This window comes from Ptychodera flava, chromosome 5, assembly GCF_041260155.1.
Source record: "Ptychodera flava strain L36383 chromosome 5, AS_Pfla_20210202, whole genome shotgun sequence".
NCBI lineage: Eukaryota > Metazoa > Hemichordata > Enteropneusta > Ptychoderidae > Ptychodera > Ptychodera flava.
The window spans coordinates 18,913,514-18,934,238 of NC_091932.1; the positions used below are offsets into that span (position 1 = coordinate 18,913,514).

The 20,725-nt window shown below is 35.2% G+C and overlaps 1 protein-coding gene across 1 annotated transcript in view; it reads right to left on the bottom strand.

Annotated features, from left to right (window-relative positions):
- Positions 1–16,709: 16,709 nt before the first annotated feature.
- The window catches only part of LOC139132630 (uncharacterized), a 41,981-nt gene continuing 37,965 nt past the window's right edge, over positions 16,710–20,725 (bottom strand). Inside the window, exon 5 of the mRNA XM_070698901.1 lies at positions 16,710–16,831. Within this exon, the coding sequence (XP_070555002.1) occupies positions 16,710–16,831 (122 nt within the window). The remainder of the gene's footprint in view (positions 16,832–20,725) is intronic.

Below are 20,725 nucleotides of genomic sequence, written 5' to 3' on the forward strand. Positions count from 1 at the left end.
TTAACGGGCTCGGCAAGCCTCGCCCGTTAATTTTTGGCTTTCCTCTCGCCCTAGCCCATAAATAAACGTTAATGGTCAGCGCGGAGTCCGTTATTTCTACAATAAACATATAAATGGAGCAACGATAAGCTTACCGACTTCGAGACTCCGCGTATTTTTTTTTCCATCAGGACTGCTGGTGAGAGCGAGTCGTAGAAATTTTACACTGTGGCAATTTGCTTGGAATTTTTAATTTTCCTCGTGTGCTGGGTCAAAACTAAAAACAGGAAAAGTTTAGTATTCTCTCTGTAAATCAAGAAACCGTTTGAATACGAAAGATTCGGATATGTGAACGTCAACATATCTGCGCAGCTCGAAAGTTATTCTCCGAATAATTCGCCGGGAACATTGGTCAAAGCCAGATTTCACATGGTAGCTATGGAAACCGGCGGTTCTTTCTCAGAAACCATGCGATGTACTGTCTGCATACTACTCATACTCCCTTGGGCCGTGGACTTATGAGGTCTCGACCCCACACCGGTAGCCTGTGAATTCCGTAATTCCGACGTAGTGCCGGCGTAATTACATGTGCGGAATCACGCCAGAAAAATATCGGAAGTCAGATATTCAGGTGCCACCGACTGGTAAATTTGTCAATTTTACAAAATCATCACAAAACATGTTTCGAAGGCTGATATACTGATTTTACATATTTATGACCTTGACCTAAAGATTGAAGGGAAAAGTAGAGCTGCTCGTAACTGCCCTCCCACTGGCATATGCGGAAAATATGCCCTCCCACTGAATTTTGATGCCCTCTGCGCTCAATGTCTATAGTCTGCCTGCACCCGCTCCCCACTCCTTGCAACAACTTCCCCGCCCGCTGAAAAACTGTGCAAAACAGTCATTTGCGGCACCGGGATATTTTTTTATCCTCCTGATGGAGAGCGTTAATGACTCAAAATCGTTTTGAAAATAAATGAAAACATAGCGTAAAAAGTCACTCGGCCTACATTTCTGTTCCTGTGTCAGCAGTACCGGGTCACACGTCATTTTATTTGTTTTTCCCACTGTCTTACCAAGTTTTGTCAAAAATCATGTCACCCTTTTCAGTTTTCTTCCCTTTTAATATCCTTCCGTAACGGAAATAAGGAAGTCTTAGACCCAATATAAGAAGTTCAAATTTCTCTTCTCCACAGTTGTTACGGACATGAAGTCGACGTAATTACGCCGGAATTACGTAGATTCCGGAATTTACAGGTTACCCCTAAACCGCCAACATACGAGGGCAAAATGTCAAAAAATAGGCATTCAAGCCTATTTACATATTCATACATACACATACATGCATGCATACATACACATACATACATACATACACACATACATACATACATACATACATACATACATACATACATACATACTTACAAACATACATACACACCTATTTACGTAAAAACACACACAAACATACACACACACACATATATATATATATATATATATATTTGTATTATATATATATGTTGTATATATATAATATATATATATTATATATATATATATATATATATATATATATATATATATATATATATATATATATATGTCAACTGACGTCTAAAGACGATATTTCGATGGTGAAAATGTTAATGTTTATTTATTTAATTGAAAATGTGCATATACCGGTAGATTAAAAGATTAATAATGAATATCAATCTAAAATACATTTAATACGGAGGATGTTTACGCAATAAAATGTCATACATTTCAATAAATGTCACAAAGCGTAACCACTGTGTTCATCAAGTATACAATCGTTGTGGCGCTATCATGGTATATTATTTGTGTTGTCCAATCGTTTTTAGTGTCGGAAAAGTATGCATTTACAATCTACGACTGAATGTGTTTGAATTCCTACATAGAGCAAATATCTTCCATTACCCACAATATCAACAATATTTCAACACTGTAATATACTAGAAAATATACGCATCTATGCATAATTTGTGCTATTGTAAATAGTTCATATAAGAAATGTGAATATTTAGGACGAAACAAAGGGTACATGGTGAACACGGCCATGTATAGGCGCAGAGAGAGAGAGAGAGAGAGAGAGAGAGAGAGAGAGAGAGAGAGAGAGAGAGAGAGAGAGAGAGAGAGAGATGCAATAATTACGTAAAAACAACATGACTTGAAACAGAAAACCAATGCACCATTCCAACACCTACGTGACATACTTTAGTTAACGTACAGAAATAGCATACAACGATATCACAGCTATTTTCTTATATTATGTACAATGAAAATATTGAAACACTGCAGAAAAACCTGAATGACTTATTCTCGAATATGTATAAATATGATTAATAATCATGCAATTCAATGTTAAGAAGCATATTAATAGATAAATAGGCAATAATATAGGAAAAAATATACTCTGACATAACGTAATAACATACAACTAAATCACAACCATTTTTTATAAAGTACACTGAAAATATTGAAACACTTAGAAAAAAACTTTAATGACTTATTCTCCAATGTGTGCAGATATTATTATTAATCATGCGATTCAATGTTAAGAAGCATATTAATAGATAAGTACGCAATCATATTTAGGCAAAAATACTCTGACATACTTATTAAGTTAATATGCAGAAATTTCATACAAAAACATCACACTTATCTTTTATAATTACTCTGAAAATATTGAAACACTACGAAAATAACGATAACGACTTATTCTCAAATGAGTATAGATATTATTAATAATCATACAATGCATTGTTAAGAAGCACATTAATAGATATATACGCAATAATATAGGAGAATATACTCTGACATACTTCACGTAATAACGTACAACGAAACAACAACTATTTTTTATAATTAAGTACACTGTAAATATTGAAACATTGGAGAAAAACTTTAATGACTTATTCTCCAATGTGTGTAGTAGATATCATTAATAATCATGCAATTCAATGTTGAGAAGCATATTAATAGATAAATACGCAATTATATGGGCAAAAATACTCTGACATACTAAAGTTAACGGTCAGAAATTGCACACAACGAAATCACAACTATTTGACACGGTCAAGAACAGTAATTTTAGAAGTGCTTTGATTTTAAAAAGCCCACTACCGAGTTTCATGTCTTTGGAGACAGTCAGTGAGGGTAATGTCAAAGGCCCTGACTTCAATTTGTCAAATCTGCAATTTCCATGGTTTTTACAGACAGCATGTTGAAGGTAATGTAAACAATATGCTGACTTCCATTGGTGAATTCACAATCCAGTACACTTTATTGCAATTCTTAACGATGTTTACAAAAGCTTTTTTCTGATTATTTATTGAGAAAATTTCATTTCAAGTTTTTCTCCACTTAACTCAGCTTGTTTGTTTATCTTTTGTCATATAATATTTCAGGACCATTGTTAAAGCGCTCTTAGCTCACACAGTTAAATTGAATGTTTGTGTTTACTTTTTGACTGTACATTCATTTAGGGTCATTAAAAGGTCACTACGGCTTTAGTCAGTGAAATTGCATTTTCTTTTTCATTTTTGGCGCAAAATCAATAGGGACCATATCCTATATCAATGTCAATTAACAATTCCCCGATTTTTACACAAGTGAAGGTTAATTCTAAATAATCCTGACTTCGGTCGGTCGAATCCACAAGATTGAAATTTAAATTTCTGCAATAATGTAGGTGTTTTGAAAAATGTCCAGACCTAAGGGACTTCAAGTACATGTTCATTGTGGGTCATTTCAAAAGTCCACTGATTTCATCACTCTACCTATACACCCTATTTTCATGGTTTGACACAGAGGCAGATAAGACCTTTTCGACAGTATCTTAATTTCAGATAGTCAAATTCGCAAATATTCGTGTTTCGACATAACGTTAGAGAAGGTCATTGGAAATTCGCTCAACTGCAGTTAATCGAATTTCAAGCGTGTTATTTCAGGCACAAAATCTCTGACTGTTATTTTAAGAGAGCACTGACTTCAGTCTGTCACTTCTCAAACGTTACATGTTCTGAGACACAGACGCAAAGGGTTATTATATTTCAAAAGTGCCTTCACTGCAGTAAGTCAAATGCTAAATTATTTATTTATTTATTTTTTTTTGCTACAAATGTTGATCACACCAAGATATATCAGCCGTAAAAGATATTAAGGGGTGACATGAAAGATAATTGCAAATTTGCACATTTAATGAACTTTCCTTATTAGGGATATATATCTGAAATACCTCAATCAAAATTTACGAAACTTGGTATGTACATTGAAGATACACTGATTTAACATTATTCAAAGTCAATAAGCATTTTTACTTCAGCCGATTCGTAATTTGCATATTTAATCAACTTTCCTAATAAGGGATATATCTCTGAATTGACTCCACCAAAGTTGATGAAACTTGCTACATATATTGAAGATACTATGATACAACATTCTTGAAAGTTATTAAGCATTTTTACTTCATCCAACTCCTAATTTGCATATTCAATGAACTTGTGAAATTAGGGATATTTATCTGAATTGACCAGACCAAAGTTGACATTACAGATACTACGATATAACATTATTGAAAGTCATTAAGCATTTGTACTTCAGCCAATGCCATTTTTGCATATTTAATGAACTTTCCTAATTACGGATATACATCTGAATTACTTGACCAAAATTGATGAAACTGGCTATGTGCATTATAGATACTATGATATGACATTATTGAAAGTCATTAAGCATTTTTACTTCAGCCAATTCCGTTATTGCATATTTAATGAACTTTCCTAATTAGGGATATATATCTGAATCGACTTGACCAAAGTTGGCGAAACTTGCTATGACAATTGATGATTATACCAGGTTAATCATTTCGCATTTTCATGTCAGCTAATTTATAATTTTCATATCTAATGAGCTTTCACAGTTTGACATATATAGCTTGAAGGACCTGACCAAAGGCAATTTACACTGGCTATGTAAAGTGGTGATACAATGACAGCAGAAAAAGATTTTAGATAATTACATATTTGAATACCGGTACTTAATGACCTTTAGAATTAATCTTTGGTGAATATTATTCATTATGTTACTCATAACACTTTCAATAATGTTGCAAACATGTGGCAAAGGTTCAAATTTCATATAACTGCAATATATAACGAAACAAGTGAGCATTTTCAGTTCATATCTGGTTTGTGAACGCAGCCTAAACTGTGTTGTGTGATTGTTTTTGGTATCGCTCTGTGTCTACGTATTTTTTGTGTATTCTTAATACTTTGATGTATTGTATTTGAGCCACACCCTCTTTGGGATGAATACAGTTCTATTGAAAAGTTGAAAGTTAACAAAACGTACACTTTTAGGGGAATTTCACAAGTATTAAACTTTAATCAGTCGAATCTGCGGTTTTCATGTTTTTGATGAACTTCAAAAGGGTTCATTTAAGGGTGTGCCTTCAAAAAGTCATGTCAACTATTTGTATTGTTTGTGCCAGAAGTGATCTAACTCCCTTCATTTAAATTTTGAATGTTGTTTGTTTATTTTATGCATAAAATCAATTATGACATTTAAGAAAGACCCTGACATATCCAATTCCAAATAGTTCATGCTTTTCATCCATATAAAGATACTACAAGAATATATCAATCAATAAAACATGCAATAAATATATTTTAATAGGTTATAAATGTCAAATATGATTGTGAACAACATATTGTAGAAAGATCTGAACTAAGTAAAAGGTAAACCGGCTTCCGTTACATTTAGCTCGGTTATTGAACCATTCTCTTGAAGGTTGGATATTTGGCCGAAATGTTTTGACGGTGATGTCTTCGCTAGGTGACTGGGTGCCGTAGGTTGTAAGTTCGAATCCGATCGAAAATCCGCCGTATTTCATAGTCGAGTAGACAGCTTGATGATTCATTATTGAATGATAGCGAATGTTGTAAGATGATCACATAGACACAGCGTTGAATTGATATTGGATCTTGACGATACCTGCAAGAAAATTGCGTGCAAAAACTAAAGATATAAAGTCCGTATATTACAGAAATAGCAGGTCACTGACAGACAATCGTTCATGTACATGCATGTTCTATAATGCCGCTGACATACAATCGTTTACTGTCAACCATGATGTAATTACGGTCAATCATATAATCATCGCTGTTCGTTATAAGATCTTGAAAAGCAATTGAATGGAACTGTAGAATTACAAATATTTACGCTCTCTGTAAATATATAATGCAAGTTCACTACATAAATGCCACGTTGGTTCGTGTAGAGAGATTATTGCGGCATTTCGCAGTTAATCATCAAGCATCACTTCCACTTAACCCATCTATACCCATTTGGAAGCAGTATATGAGCTCATTGACTAAACTAAAGGTACACAAAAGAGTGGTCGCTTGTGTACCCTTAGTGGGTAACAGGGACTCCAACAAATTAATGTTTGACAGTACATGTATACACAACTTTACATGCAAAATAACGATGAGATGATGGCAATACTGTACCTTGCATCCATGGCTTTCCCAGTCGTTGGTGTCTTCATCATAATAGCTACATCTGTGCTGTGTTGCTGTCATTGTAAACACTGTGCCATGATCTGAAATACAAGGAAGGAATGTCGTTTTACTGCAGGGCATTTGAGAGAAAGGGGAAAGGGAAACAGACAGACACTGTCAGACAGACAGAAAGAAAGACAGACAGACAGACAGACAGACAGACAGACAGAGACAAATAAAAATACAGGGAGACAATCATTCTGACAAAGAAGTAGTTTTCTTCGCCTGACTCTATGACGTATTTGAGCTCTAAAACAGGAATTCACAAACCGCACAATTACGAATATTGATATAATAACCATCGCCATCACGAAATTAAGGTAGTATGCGCCTGTGAAAGACTTAAACTTTTGCTCAAACTTTCCTCTAGGAAAATTTCACTCATTCGTTTTCAAATCTCTTCAAATCAAGAATAAAAATCGCGGGTCGCCGCGCAAATTTAGGTGCTAGAGAAGCAAATTACTCAAGATATACTGATATTTGAAATTCAAAAAGGCCGCCATCCCTGAGTAATCTATGGAGAAAAAATAAATTTTCGACTTTCGATTTTGGAAGAACTAAGCCAGTGAAAAGTTTTCGTACACCAAGAGCTTTAAAATGAACCCCCACAAGTGACAGTGGTAGATCAGAAAAGAATTGAAAAGGTTTAAGAGTCCAATATCTCTCTCCAGGGCGAATTCCACCTTACGTCTTCATCATCAACAGTGTTTCATGGGGTCTAATGGTCGGAAGTCCATTTCTCAAATTCCTGGCCACTGTGATTGGGATCGACGGTGTGGGAATCTATTTTTCCCAGTCTGTGTTTTATAGTTATCCGATTTCTATCAGATTTTGCATATTGGTAGAGTAGGTTTTGTTGGAATTATGCAGTGTGAGACCATTTAGTGTATACAAATATAATATTCAAAAGAGAATCTTCTTTCGAGCCTAGGTACTACTCATTTACAAGCAATCCTATGTATTTTTCAACAGGATCTCGGGTAACATTTATTTAGAATTTCAGTCCAAAAATCATTACCATAAGAACAAGGGGCACGAAAAAGGGCACAACTTTGCTTATTAAATCCAATATACGCCTTTGATTGGCTCTAAGAAAATTGATACTTTAAAATGCTCTGTTTATTCTGACCTAAAATGACCATGTACAGAACTATATCTTAAATCAAACAAATTGTAATACTGAATGTTATCATTGTATAAATTTTCATTCAATTAGAATTTATCAAGTAGCAAAATATTTGAAAAACAATTGGCGTTCCAATCTACACCTCAGGTAATTGTAGAACTGAAACTTCAATTGAAATTTATACTTAGTATCATAAATCGTTATCTTATACATTTGACCCTGCTTCATTTGATCTGAGGATGCAATGTGACTGGAGTCCCTGTGTGTCAGATTCAATTTTAACGTGTACTAGAAGCAGGGGAGACACTTACACGTTATCATAAATTCTTGAAAGCCATGATAGTACCTACCGTAAAATAGGTCAAACGTTACGTAGTAGCTTCCTACTCGGGTAATATTTCCTTCGGACAGGAAAATATTAGTAACTCTCCCGTCGAATGCTTGTTCACTCGAAAATTCTACTCCACTGTGACCGTTTGAATTTCTGGCGAACTCAGATGACACACGAAATGTGGTGTTCTCATGAAAGGGTGCGGATCCCTCCAACATTATTTGTATGGCATGAAAAATCTTCATCGCCTAAAAGTTTCCACAGTAGAAAAAGATATATATTAATGGAAAAAAAACAACGACATAACGTTGGAGAGACAAAAACAGAGAATTTGAAGCTTAAGGCAGCGTTACCGGTGCCTACATGTAATGTAGTCTGCAATAAAGGCAATGTTTTGTCCATGAATAGTTAGCGTAGAATGTTTGGCACCATAATACTTCATATAAGAAGCGACCTAGCGGCCGATATAGCTCCGCCTGTGTTTATGTAGAGAATAATTATTTTTGACTCATGTTGATGAAGAAGGTGGAAATCTTTGATAGTTCAATGCAGTGGCCAGAAAAAAGTGGCTAAAATAGCTGCAAAAATACACAATTGAAGATTTCATCATACTTTGAATATATCACATCGGATCATCCCTAGGAACATGTCAACCAAAGCTATCTGATGAGTAGTTTTTTGAGAATAAAATTTTCTGACCAAAAATGGCAACAATGGCCCCCCCCCCAAAAAAATGCAGATTTCATCATAACTTCAAAAGATCAAATTTAGTTCATCTATAGAAACCTGTATACCAAATTTCAAAGCTGTTAGACCAGTACTTTTTGAGAAACATATGTTTTGACCAAAAATGGCTAAAATTGCCCACAAAAATACAAAATTACAGATTTCATCAGAAATTCAATATATATTACTTAGCTCATCTGTAGAAACCTGTATACAAAATTTCAAAGCTTTCAGACCAGTACTTTTTGAGAAACACATTTTTGACCAAAAATGGCAAAAATTGCCCAAAATTACAAAATTGCAGATTTCATCATAATTTCAATAAATATCATTAAGGTGATCTGTAGGAACATGTATACAAAATTGCAAAGCTATCAGATGAGTAGTTTTGGAAATACACATTTTTGACCAAAAATGGCAAAAAATTGCCTCAAAAATACAAAATTACAGATTTCATCAGAAATTCAATACATATTACTTAGTTCATCTATAGAAAGCTGTATACCGAATTTTAAAACTATCAGACCAGTACTTTTTGAAAAATACATTTTTTGAGCAAAAATGGCAAAAATTGCCCAAAATTACAAAATTGCAGATTTCATCATAATTTCAATAAATATCATTAAGGTGATCTGTAGGAACGTGTATACAAAATTGCAAAGCTATCAGATGAGCTGTTTTGGAAATACACATTTTTTGACCAAAAATGGCAAAAATTGCCCCCAAAATACACAATTTCAGATTTCATCAGAAATTCAATATATATTACTTAGTTCATCTATAGAAACCTGTATACCGAATTTCAAAACTATCAGACCAGTACTTTTTGAGAAATACAATTTTTGATCAAAAATGGCAAAAATTGCCTAAAAAATGCAAATTTGCATATTTCTGCACAATTTGAACAAATCTGAAATAGATCATCCCTAGGGACATATGTACTAAATATCAAAGCTATCTGACTGGTAGTTTTGAAGAAGAAGATTTTAAAGATTTTTTTACCAAAAATGACAAAAATTGCCTTAAAAATACAAATATGCAAATTTCACCACGATTTGAACAAATCTGACTGAAGTCACCCTAAGTAAACTGTATATCAAATTTCAAAGCAATCGGACAAGCGGTTTCAGAGAAGAAGATTTTTTTAACAAAAACACCAAAAAATGCCCCAAAAATACAAATATGCAAATTTCACCACGATTTGAACAAACTGAAGTGAGGTCACCCCAAGTGAAGTGCATATAAAATTTCAAAGCGATTGGACTCGCAGTTTCAGAGGAGAAGGCAATTGTTGACGGACGACGACGGACGACGACGACGACGACGGACGACGACGACGACGGACGACGACGGAAAATCAACCTATTTGATAAGCTCCGCGTCGCTGACAGCGGAGCTAAAAAGTAGCAACAGTAGTGGTCTAGCCTTATTGGCCAGCAACAATTAGGAATGTACATAATTAATAATGACTGAAATATAACTAGTTCAGTACAAGGTGCGTAATTGACACTTAAAAATGATCATGCTTCAAGTAAAATCACCAAATACGTGATTTTACTTTTAAACTATGATTGTCAAGGAAATACAGGCACATTTACAAAACCATACTTATAGCAGTGCGTGTAGATTCGTAAATAAAGCGTCCATAAACACTCTCCTTACACTTAGTTAATTTGCTTATAAGTTTTCGGCCATAGAGGGCTCCCGACTTTGTTAATGATATGGTTATTGAGAGTAGGTATGGGCTTCAGGTCATCTGTTCTATACACGAAAGTTTGTGTTATGTACACAGATGCGCCCAAGTCGTTAATTTGTCACGGTCGCTCTCGGAAAAATGTTTTGGCAAGGATCATGCATCTGAGTTGAACAGAACTACTGGTGCTGGCAGATGTTAATTTGTACAATCATTCGAAAATACACGTTTAAACCGCGACTGCATATAGCCAATCATAAATCTTGCAAGCAAAAGAATACATGGAAGAAGTATTAAAAGTAAGAAGAAAAAGAGAGACAAAACTACCACCAGAAGCCTGCGCCCCAAACAAAGATTACCTACATAATTCACAGTCAGGCTTTCGGGTAAGTAGCTGGTGGTTTAGCAATTATATATATATATATATATATATATATATATATATATATATATATATATATATATATATATATATATATATTATATATATATATTGACTACAAGATTATAAACGCAATTTAATGAATGAAGAAAAACAAATTAGGCAACTGTACATGTCCGTACCTTAACCTCGCACGTATAACGTGTAACGGCATCAGTGGTAATGTACTGTCCCGTCAATGTGCTCTCATTCAGTGGCGTTTGACGATTGTGCAGCCATATGCCTATGTCCTGTTTTGCATCGCGTACTGGAATTAATGTATTGTATTATTATTGTACTTTAACTTCCGTTTTTTAACAATGGGCGATCAACAGTCCCAGCATTTTATCGAAATTCTTTTTTATCAAACTTGCAAATTAAAATCCATGCCACATGATCTAGTTGATATCAGAATGTTAAAAATTCATGAGAAACGATCGTTTTATTTATAAGCTTACGAATCATCGGCCAAATCTTAAAATTAGGATACAGTGTTTAGAGCATTTGACTTACCTTTCCTCTCTTGACCATCTTGAGTCTTAAAAGATAAAGTCAATATATCCGTCGTAAAAGGATATGTCGAATTTGATATTTGATGTACATTGTTACGGAAACCATATACCTTCGTGGATGATAACAAAAGAAGGTGTATCATAATGTAGTGGTCGAAATTGAGGACAACGGCTTCCATCAAATGCAGAGTTTTGCAAGCGTGTACAGAACCGTCTCTTGGGTGTTTTTTCGGGATTTGAAAAATTATCTGGAAATTTAACAGTTACATTGGGACCATACCATAAGCAATTCCATATATAGAGAACTCACTACCCCACATTGCACAGTCACTTGTCCAATATATTATTGACAATATATATTAAAATATTTTGAAAATCACTGACAGATGAAAATTTTAATACCGAAAATCGAACATTCCTTTCTTGTAATCAATTCAAAATCATGGGATTATTAAAGGTTTTTGATTACGAAAAATAGCTTGCCACGCCAATTAGTGACCCTTGTTCTCAATAAATTCATAATTGTCGATAAATTGCCGATCTTAAGTTAATGAATGTCCATACACTCGCCGAAAGTATGCCTCAATGTCCCTACAGCAAATATACTATACAGTGTATGCCATATTATATAACCATTTATTTTCTCGATCCAAAGTAACTTTTACAGTAACTCACCATTTTGTTCCAAACTGAATCTGGGCGGACATTTGGAAATATTCTTTCTGCTGGAGGGATTTCGAATCCACTGTACAAGCTTACCATTTCAGTAACATTGCATAGGTTCTCGATTTTATTCTTTTCGAATTTCAATACCAGAGATTCGGTCATGAGAACAATAGGACCACCACCACTCGTAGTCTTGTTAAGCGTAAACATGGCAAGTTGATCAGCTATCGTCACAAGTGTTGTGATGAAATATGTTATGCCGTCTATATTTAATTCCTGGATTGAGGTATCAGTGTCATCTAACGGAAAACCATCTATTACATCTTGTATGTCATCCAGCACTCCTTTAAGGTAAACCCGAAATGCATGTAAAGTCACTCTTGCAATTTAAAAGCTGTCTATTGGCTGACACTGTGTCAGCGCAACAGAAACAGTCATATATAATATTATATATATATACATATATACATATTATATATATATATATATATATATATATATATATATATATATATATATATATATATATATATATATATATATATATATATAATATATATATACTTGTTGGAAGAATATTCACACTCTACTATATTCTGGTTGTCGCTGTTTTATTTCACTTAGCACAACGTTTCGTCCGAGAAGTCGGACTTCATCAGGTGTTCTGTTGAAAAAAATCAAGTACAGTTTAGATGTGTAAAAGGTACATGTCTTTTTGAAAACAGAAAATTACAGAGCAGTTAAGGGTGGTTTTAGTGATTGGGCTACTTAGTGTATTGGCTCGGGATGGTGTTAATGTGCTTAGTTTTGCTATCTATATGAATTCTAGATTTCTGCGGATGGTGTCATTGGTGTTCCTGACCTTAATTATGCCAATTACGTCAACATCTTGAATTGTATTGTTTGGTTAGTTGAAGCGCAGAGCTACTGCGGTGTTCAAATTTCGCCTATTGATGATAGGTGATTATTGAAGCGTAGTCTGAACTCTGTTTTGGTTTCCCCTGCGTATTGCTCTTTACACCGGGTGCACGTATTAAAATATTATGTTCTTAGTTTTGCATGTGATATTGTGTATAACTAGTATCTTGTGTGTTGTTTTGCATGTGGTGCTTATGAATTCTGTTGCATTGTGCGAGTATTGCATCTGTTGCAGCCTCTGGTAGGATGGCATTTAGAGAAACCTGCTGTTTTGTAGTGCTTGATACGTTACTGTGTACCAGCAGATCACGTAGGTTTTCACTCGCTATGATCGGGAGTTGAGGGATGGCATTCTGACAGCGGATTGACAGATGGAATATGTGGAAGTGGGACTCTGTTATTGTTTTATGTTTGGATTGTGAGAGTTGAATGTACTGACTAACGGTATACGTGACTGTGTCTTGATTGGTTTGTATTCAAGTTGTTGGTTCCTTGGAATATTTTTGGCTCGATCTATTTGTTGCTTGATAAGATTTTTCTGGGTAGTTCCGTTTGACAAGTGATTTTTCAAGTTCGTTCAAGCGGGCATCCCGCCACTCTGTTTTTGAGCAGATAGAGCATATGCGTACGGCTAGGCCGTATTGGATGCCCGTTTTATTATGTCTGTTTCTCACAAACCTGCGACTGACTTTTTCCAAGGTTTTTGGTTGGAACGTACAATATACTGTGATCTTACATGGTGTTGAAATTTGATAAATAATATTTGTTCGGTGGAGACACTTTAAAACCACAGGATATCCAGATTATCTAGTGGATGATCAGATAAATATCGCCAAACAAATACCCGGAGACACTCTGCCACAGTATAAAACCAAACAAGATCAGTAATGTATACAATTACCAACAACGTTTAATCCACACGACCAAAACAGTAGACAAATCGTCAAGTGTCTCTCAGGTATCTTACATAAATCGACTCGCTGCAAAACCGCCATTCCAGACCCACCGATCGTTGTATCATCGACATAGTTATATCAAGGATACTTGTCGATCAACAGTGACGTAAAACACTCCCCAAAGGTTTCTACAAATATGACTCCAACAGAGGCTATAGTATTTGTAAATAATCCAACGATGTCACACATTTTCAATATCATATAACAAATGCGATAAGCATCATTAAAAAAACGTTACCCGTAATTCTAAAAACCGAGTTACACGCAATAGATACAAAAACAGTAAGTTGGAGAAAGTAGAACAGAATTTCGCCTCAGGTTTAATAACCTTTTATCAACGATTATACTTGAAACGAACACCCTTGTCGCAAGTCACTTTAATAAGAATCAACACCATTCCAAGATGTTTGGATTGTGGTGCTTGTCAAAACAAGTCGACACGATGACAGGTAAAAATAGAATCCATCCGGATTTCAAAGTTAGGAACATTATCACCAAGGGCCTTAAAGGCCTGTGTTGGCACCAGATTGTCTCATCACAAAATTTACCCTCCAGATTTCAAAGGAAAACGAAAGACTATCACACCTTCATAATCCTCTTACAGACTAGAACAAAGGCGATCCCAGGGATAGCGAACAGTGGCTTTAACACTCTCAGCAAATTATTCTCCCAACTAATTGTTCTCAGCGCCCTCAGACCGATACTATGAATAACCACAATGCACTAGTTTTCAAATGCTACTTTCCACCTGCGTCACAGAGTAACGATAAGAATTTGCACAATTCATACCCGTAGTAATTATTGAGCTTGTAAAATCTCTGTAACATTTGGTTACGATGGAAACTAGTGTGATTTTGTTTTGTCTTTTGTCTGCATCTTCTTTTGTAGGCATCTTTCACCTGATGAAGCCCTACTTCTAGAACGGAACGTTGTGTCAATTTTACCAACCAAATAAACAGAAAATTTACAACCAGATCTGTAAACGTGTGTAAATATAGTTGCACTGTTTGTATATTACATAAATAGGTAAAAATCATCGCAGTCGCTTGGTTGTTGAACTTTGAATCATAATATAATATTAATGATTTAAAGGTCAAAACTTAAGAACTTTGCATGATCTGTTCCACATTAAACGTGTTTTAATTCAATTGTATTAGAGAAAAATAAATCAGATAAACCTTGGGCCAGCGCCTTACTGTGATTCAGAGTAATAGCTTCCATATATTTTCCATATGAAGCATATTTCTGAATTCATTTGTATTAGAGCAAAATGAAACAAACAAACCTTGGGCCAGCGCAATACTCTGATTCAGAGTAAAATCTTCTCCGAGGAAGCGCCACATGGACTCATTGATACCACGCATTATCTAGAAAAAAACAAAAATATCCAACTGAAAAATTAACAGAAATAAAAACTTTTTCGATCGTAACGATAATGGTTATGACATTAATTGCCATGAGACGGGTATATAGCACTTCTGTAAGATCCAGATCACATGTATGGTGTCATTTGGCAACTTTATTCGTTGTTAGCTTTATTTCAGCACGCCAGCTATTAAAGAAAACAATAATTGATTTAGACTGGCCCCCTGTCGCCTGACTTTTCTCGGCAGTTCAGTTATACTGCATGGCTGTGTGGGCCAAGGCCTTCACCCAACGATCTACGCAAAAGCCTTCCATTAGTGCAACGGTCTGCTGATGTTTAGTTCTTCAATTGATCATATGTTTTCATATTTGTATGCCCACAGACTTTTAGCAAGTCTCTAATTTATTGTGTATACAGTAACTACATATACGTTCTCATTATTCTATCACATAGGTAAATCTCATGTATTTCCATATAACTCATACGATTTTCAACAAGTATGCTGCCAAAGATGGATTGCGAAGGTATGTCGTCTGCATCAAAGGATGTGTTTAAGTGCATTTTATTTTTTATTTTTGTCTCACCGAAATAACTTTATTGCTTCATTTAAAAACACCCTCGTTTTCATCAGTTTTTAAATAACTCGAATGACAGACTATCGTATATTGCATAAACTAGACTGTGAAAAGGTATATGGTATGTATCTTTGTTCATCAGGCTGTTGTTTGAGTGCTCAAGCAGTTCAGTGTTGAATACATATTAATTGTAACAGTGATTTAGTGTATAGGTGAATATAGAATTTTTATATTTACCTGGTGCGATATACAGAGTTTTTGAAATTACACTTGAAAGTACATTGTCATCTACACCTAAGGTAATATGCACCTCGAAGTGAAAGACTTAAACTTTTGCTCTAACTTTCCTCAAGGAATCTTTCAGTCATTCTCTTTCATAATCAAGAATAAAAATAGGGGGTCACCGTGCAAATTTTGGTACTAGAGAAAAAAATTACCCAAGATTTACCGATATTAGAAATTCAAAATGGCCGCCATCCCTGTGTTAACTCTATGGAGAAAAATAAAAATGTTGAATTTCGAAAAACTAAGCCGGTGAAAAGTTTTCTTCACCAAGAGCTTTAAATGAACCCCCCGTGTGGTATATCAGAAGAGAATTGTAAAGTTTGAGAGTCCCAATGTCTGTCCCCGAGGTGCGTTCTACCTTAAAAGAATGGCGGACTCTTCAAAACCGATCCCTCAAGTACAGAGCACTGACGATTTGAAATTTATACTCACCTCTGTTATCATGTAGAGTTCGGTTTTGTTATCATTTGTCATTTCAGTGGTCGTCAGTTTTCTTCCATCTGTCGTCAGCTCATTTCCAATATCTGTTATGTAAGGTTCGGTTTTGTTTATAGTTGTCAGTTCACTGGTGATCTATCGTAAGCTCATTTCCAATATCTGTTATGTAAGGTTCGGTTTTCTTTATAGTTGTCAGTTCACTGGTGGTCAGTTTTATTCTATCTGTCGTTATTTCATTTCTATCATCTGTTTAAAATTGGACATTTGTTTCGACATTAATGATCCAGAACAACGATTTAGAAGACAAAATATTAGTAAAAGGAGACAAATTTCTTTACAAGACAAAAGTTCTTTTCCGTGCAAAGCATGCTTCGATATGCTGGAAACATGTCATGATAACTCATGATAGCCGTGAATACATATTTAAGGCCCATGTAATTTGTACAAGGGTATTTGTCAAATACTTACTTTTGGGTACACACGTTTATGCAAGGATTTATTAAGTAACTGATGTCTGATAAAATTATAATATCTTAAAATAGTTTACCATTTCTAAATAACACCATGCTTGTGTTGCTCACAATGTTTGCATCATATTTTCTTGAAATGTTGAGAATACAGACGAAATGATGACAAAATAGTTAATGACACGATTTTGTTGACTAGTTTTACAGCCTATTTTAGTTTACTTTTGATATAATTGTGCAAAGATCCGGTAAAAACCAATAATGAGTGCTGGGTATTGTAGCAGAGTACTGTTGGAAGCTAATTCCCCATATCTCAAGTCCAATGCTCGTTTAAAGTCAATGCAGAAGGTACCGTTTGGGATTAGAACAAAGTAACTACAACGAACTCGATAGGTACCGAAAGGCTCTGATTTTACGTTTATCGTGAATAACTAAAGCATTGATTTGTCTTTAAATGAAGGTAGAATGCACACCGGCGGGGACAACCTGAGATATCGGACTCTCACATTTCCATTGTTTTGTCTACCACTTGTGGGGGCTCTTTTCAAAGCTGTTGGAGTAAGAACAATTTCAACCCTTTTGTTACCGTATATTAGAGTTTCTCGACAATCTAAAATTGTATTTTACTCCATGGAGTTAACACATGGATGGCGGCCATTTTGAATTTCACATATCGGTAACAGTCAGGTGATTGGTTTCTCTCGTACAAGCTTTGCATGAGGACCCCTCTGAATTTTATTCTCGATTGGGTAGATAACTGAGTTGAAAGTTTCAATTTGGAACGTTTGATGTCAATTTCGAGGCGCATACTACCTTAACCGTATGTTGGTTGACTAGGCGTCCCACGCGTATAGAAATGTCTCACCTGATGTGTTAGTTTAAGTATTGGCCACGAACGTTTTACCAAGGAAAGATCGCTGAAGGCAAACGAGACTTTCGCTACGCTTGCACATTATTGCAATGGCTCAGCAGGTTGGTTTTGGTACGTTTTAATCACTTCTTCGCCAGCTTAGTATATAGTTGTGAGTTCGACCCCGATTGAAAATAATTCGCTGAATACAAACAACGTATTTAAACTGAAAGCCCTCTTTGTCACCTGTATTGCCCCCGTTGTGTCCCCACTATCATTAAATTTCATTTCGATATCTAACAAAGTATGGAAGAGTTTTAACCAAGTCAAAATGCAATGCCATACAGAGACGGAAAAAACTGACGCCCTCCCGATCTTGGTGATTGGTGATCAAGACAATAGAGCCCACAACATTGTTGCAATCTAAGTACATCACTGATATTCGAATTTGCTCGCCAGTGTTTTAATTATGTGTATACGATGCACTCCACTCACATTAACTTTATATATTTGTAAATGCAAAGCTCACGCAAAGGCCTTGCCAAAATATTCATGTTCTTTTGAATTTTAGGTTTCCGAATGTCAATCTATGTTCAACCATACTACATGCAATAAGACGTTCAGTCGTTTTGTATGCATATATCAACGAACACGTGGCCGGTATATGAACATGTACATGTATGCATGAGTTAGTCTAACTGTAAAGATTGAAGAGTATCTACGCAAAAACCAACGCTATTGAACAAGAGTACAATAATTGTCCTGCATGCCAAGCATTTTACATAAAATTGTCCTCTGACAACATTTCTTGGTTTTTTCTCGTTCCCAATACCCTAGGGGAGTTAGGTTGAAGGCTAATAATTTTCTCAACATATGAGTATTACATTTCTAATAACTTCAAATGGTGATGAAAAAATGTTTTTCAATGTGAAAATGCAATTAAAACAACAGCATTACCTGGGTTTTGGCATCTGTGAATATTCTGTGCCTCGATTTGAGAGAATGACCGATAATAACGTAAAGGTCACTTAGTGCTACTGTTGCTTTCTTCGATGAATTATTTCGGTCATCGTTCGCGGTGCCAACACAGAAATCTGAAATATGACAGAACTGTGTTACAATTCAGGGCTTGCAGTATATCTCTGGTGCGCTTGCATGGTATTCTTTTGTTATGTTACAATAGAAAGGGCACCGTAAAATAATTCTCTGTTTGCCGTCCTTGGATTTTTTAAAACCTACCAGCCAGCAAGCAAAAAACAAACACAGAAAAAAAAACACAACATAGATCAATCGCATAAACTTTGATTTTAAATTGGTCACTAGTATAAAAACTCAACTATTACAATGGAGTGTTTCCTGTGCTCTATATAATAAGCACGTTGAAAGCAATAGCAATGCTTGGAAGCATAGGTTATACTTGTATTGGTACAACTAGCATACTTATAGTTACATGTAGGTGAGGCTGAACAAAATTTCCATAAACAATGGCAATAAACACCATACAGTGTTACAGTGATAGTAATCAACTGGTTGTCTTACGAAGATAGTTTGTCTCTGACGTAGGTTTCTGCACTAGGTGGTCATAGGCACCAGCAAAATTATTAATTAAACTAACAAGTCTCAATTTTGAATACAAAGCACATTTGCGACAAATGCAAAAAAGATGCTTATTATATACGTATATTAGGAGGATGAATTCGAAGTTTTGAGGAAGCAAGGAATATATTTTAATTATATTTAGAATGATTAAGGTAGTCAACACTTGATGAAGGAACATGAGAATTTCACGTGATGGGTTTTCAACGTGTCACAGTTACGTTTGAATATTAATTGTGACATGTAAATTTAAGATCGAGACTTATATTGATGTTTAAAATTTGACGTATAATTTTATCTTTAATTCACATAGCCATGCCTTGAGGATAACTTTAAAATCCCATTCGAAAACAATACAAAGGGCAAGAGAGAAAAATACAACAGACAGGGCAGGAGGACAAAACGACCAAAAAGAAGTCCAAGACATGTAGACAGATGTGTATCTTGGGCGATGGCACCTGTCGAGCTTGTACACCGAGAAATAAAGTCTCTGTAGTACCAACGAACTCTCAACATCTCATGTAGTCAGTTGAAGATTCCCAGTACCTCTCAGCAAGCCAAGACGAGCCCATACGTAAAAACAGACCAAGACGGTATAACAAGATGAACAACATGAGAAAAGAACATGAGTAATAGTTGTTTTGACCTGTAATACACAATGAATTTCAAAATGTTGGGTTAGAACATAAAGTGTTCTTTCAAAACCTGAAAATTTTCATATATAAAAATGCAAAAGTTACTGAGTGCAAGAGAGTATGTAGTTGTCACCCAGAAAACAAATGCTTAACATTTTGGTAAACATGAAAATACTGTCTCTTTCATATGATTACAATTTTTGTAGTAAGAAGAGTGGGCAGCTGAACAAATCATAACAGCCTTGAGTGTAAACCCTCTTTTTCAATGTCCAAAGTGTCAAATAATACAAGTCCCAAGCACAGTTCCTGTTGAGTTTAAATGCTCCATTAGCTGTATCTTTTGGCTATTTATTCTGAATTGTATCAACTACTTTTTAGCCTACTGATCGCGATGTCAGATTTGTTACTAAATATAGCTGCATGCGCGCGACATCGGACACCGCTGCCTGAAATTCGGACAAATTTTGTTGCGCGGTTGTTGTTGCAGCTTGAAGTCTGAGCCATAGATTCATATAAATAAGTGTGACTTTTAGTATGCATTGTAACATTAGCAGGTTTTATTATAATATTTTTATCGTTCTTGCGGAAAATG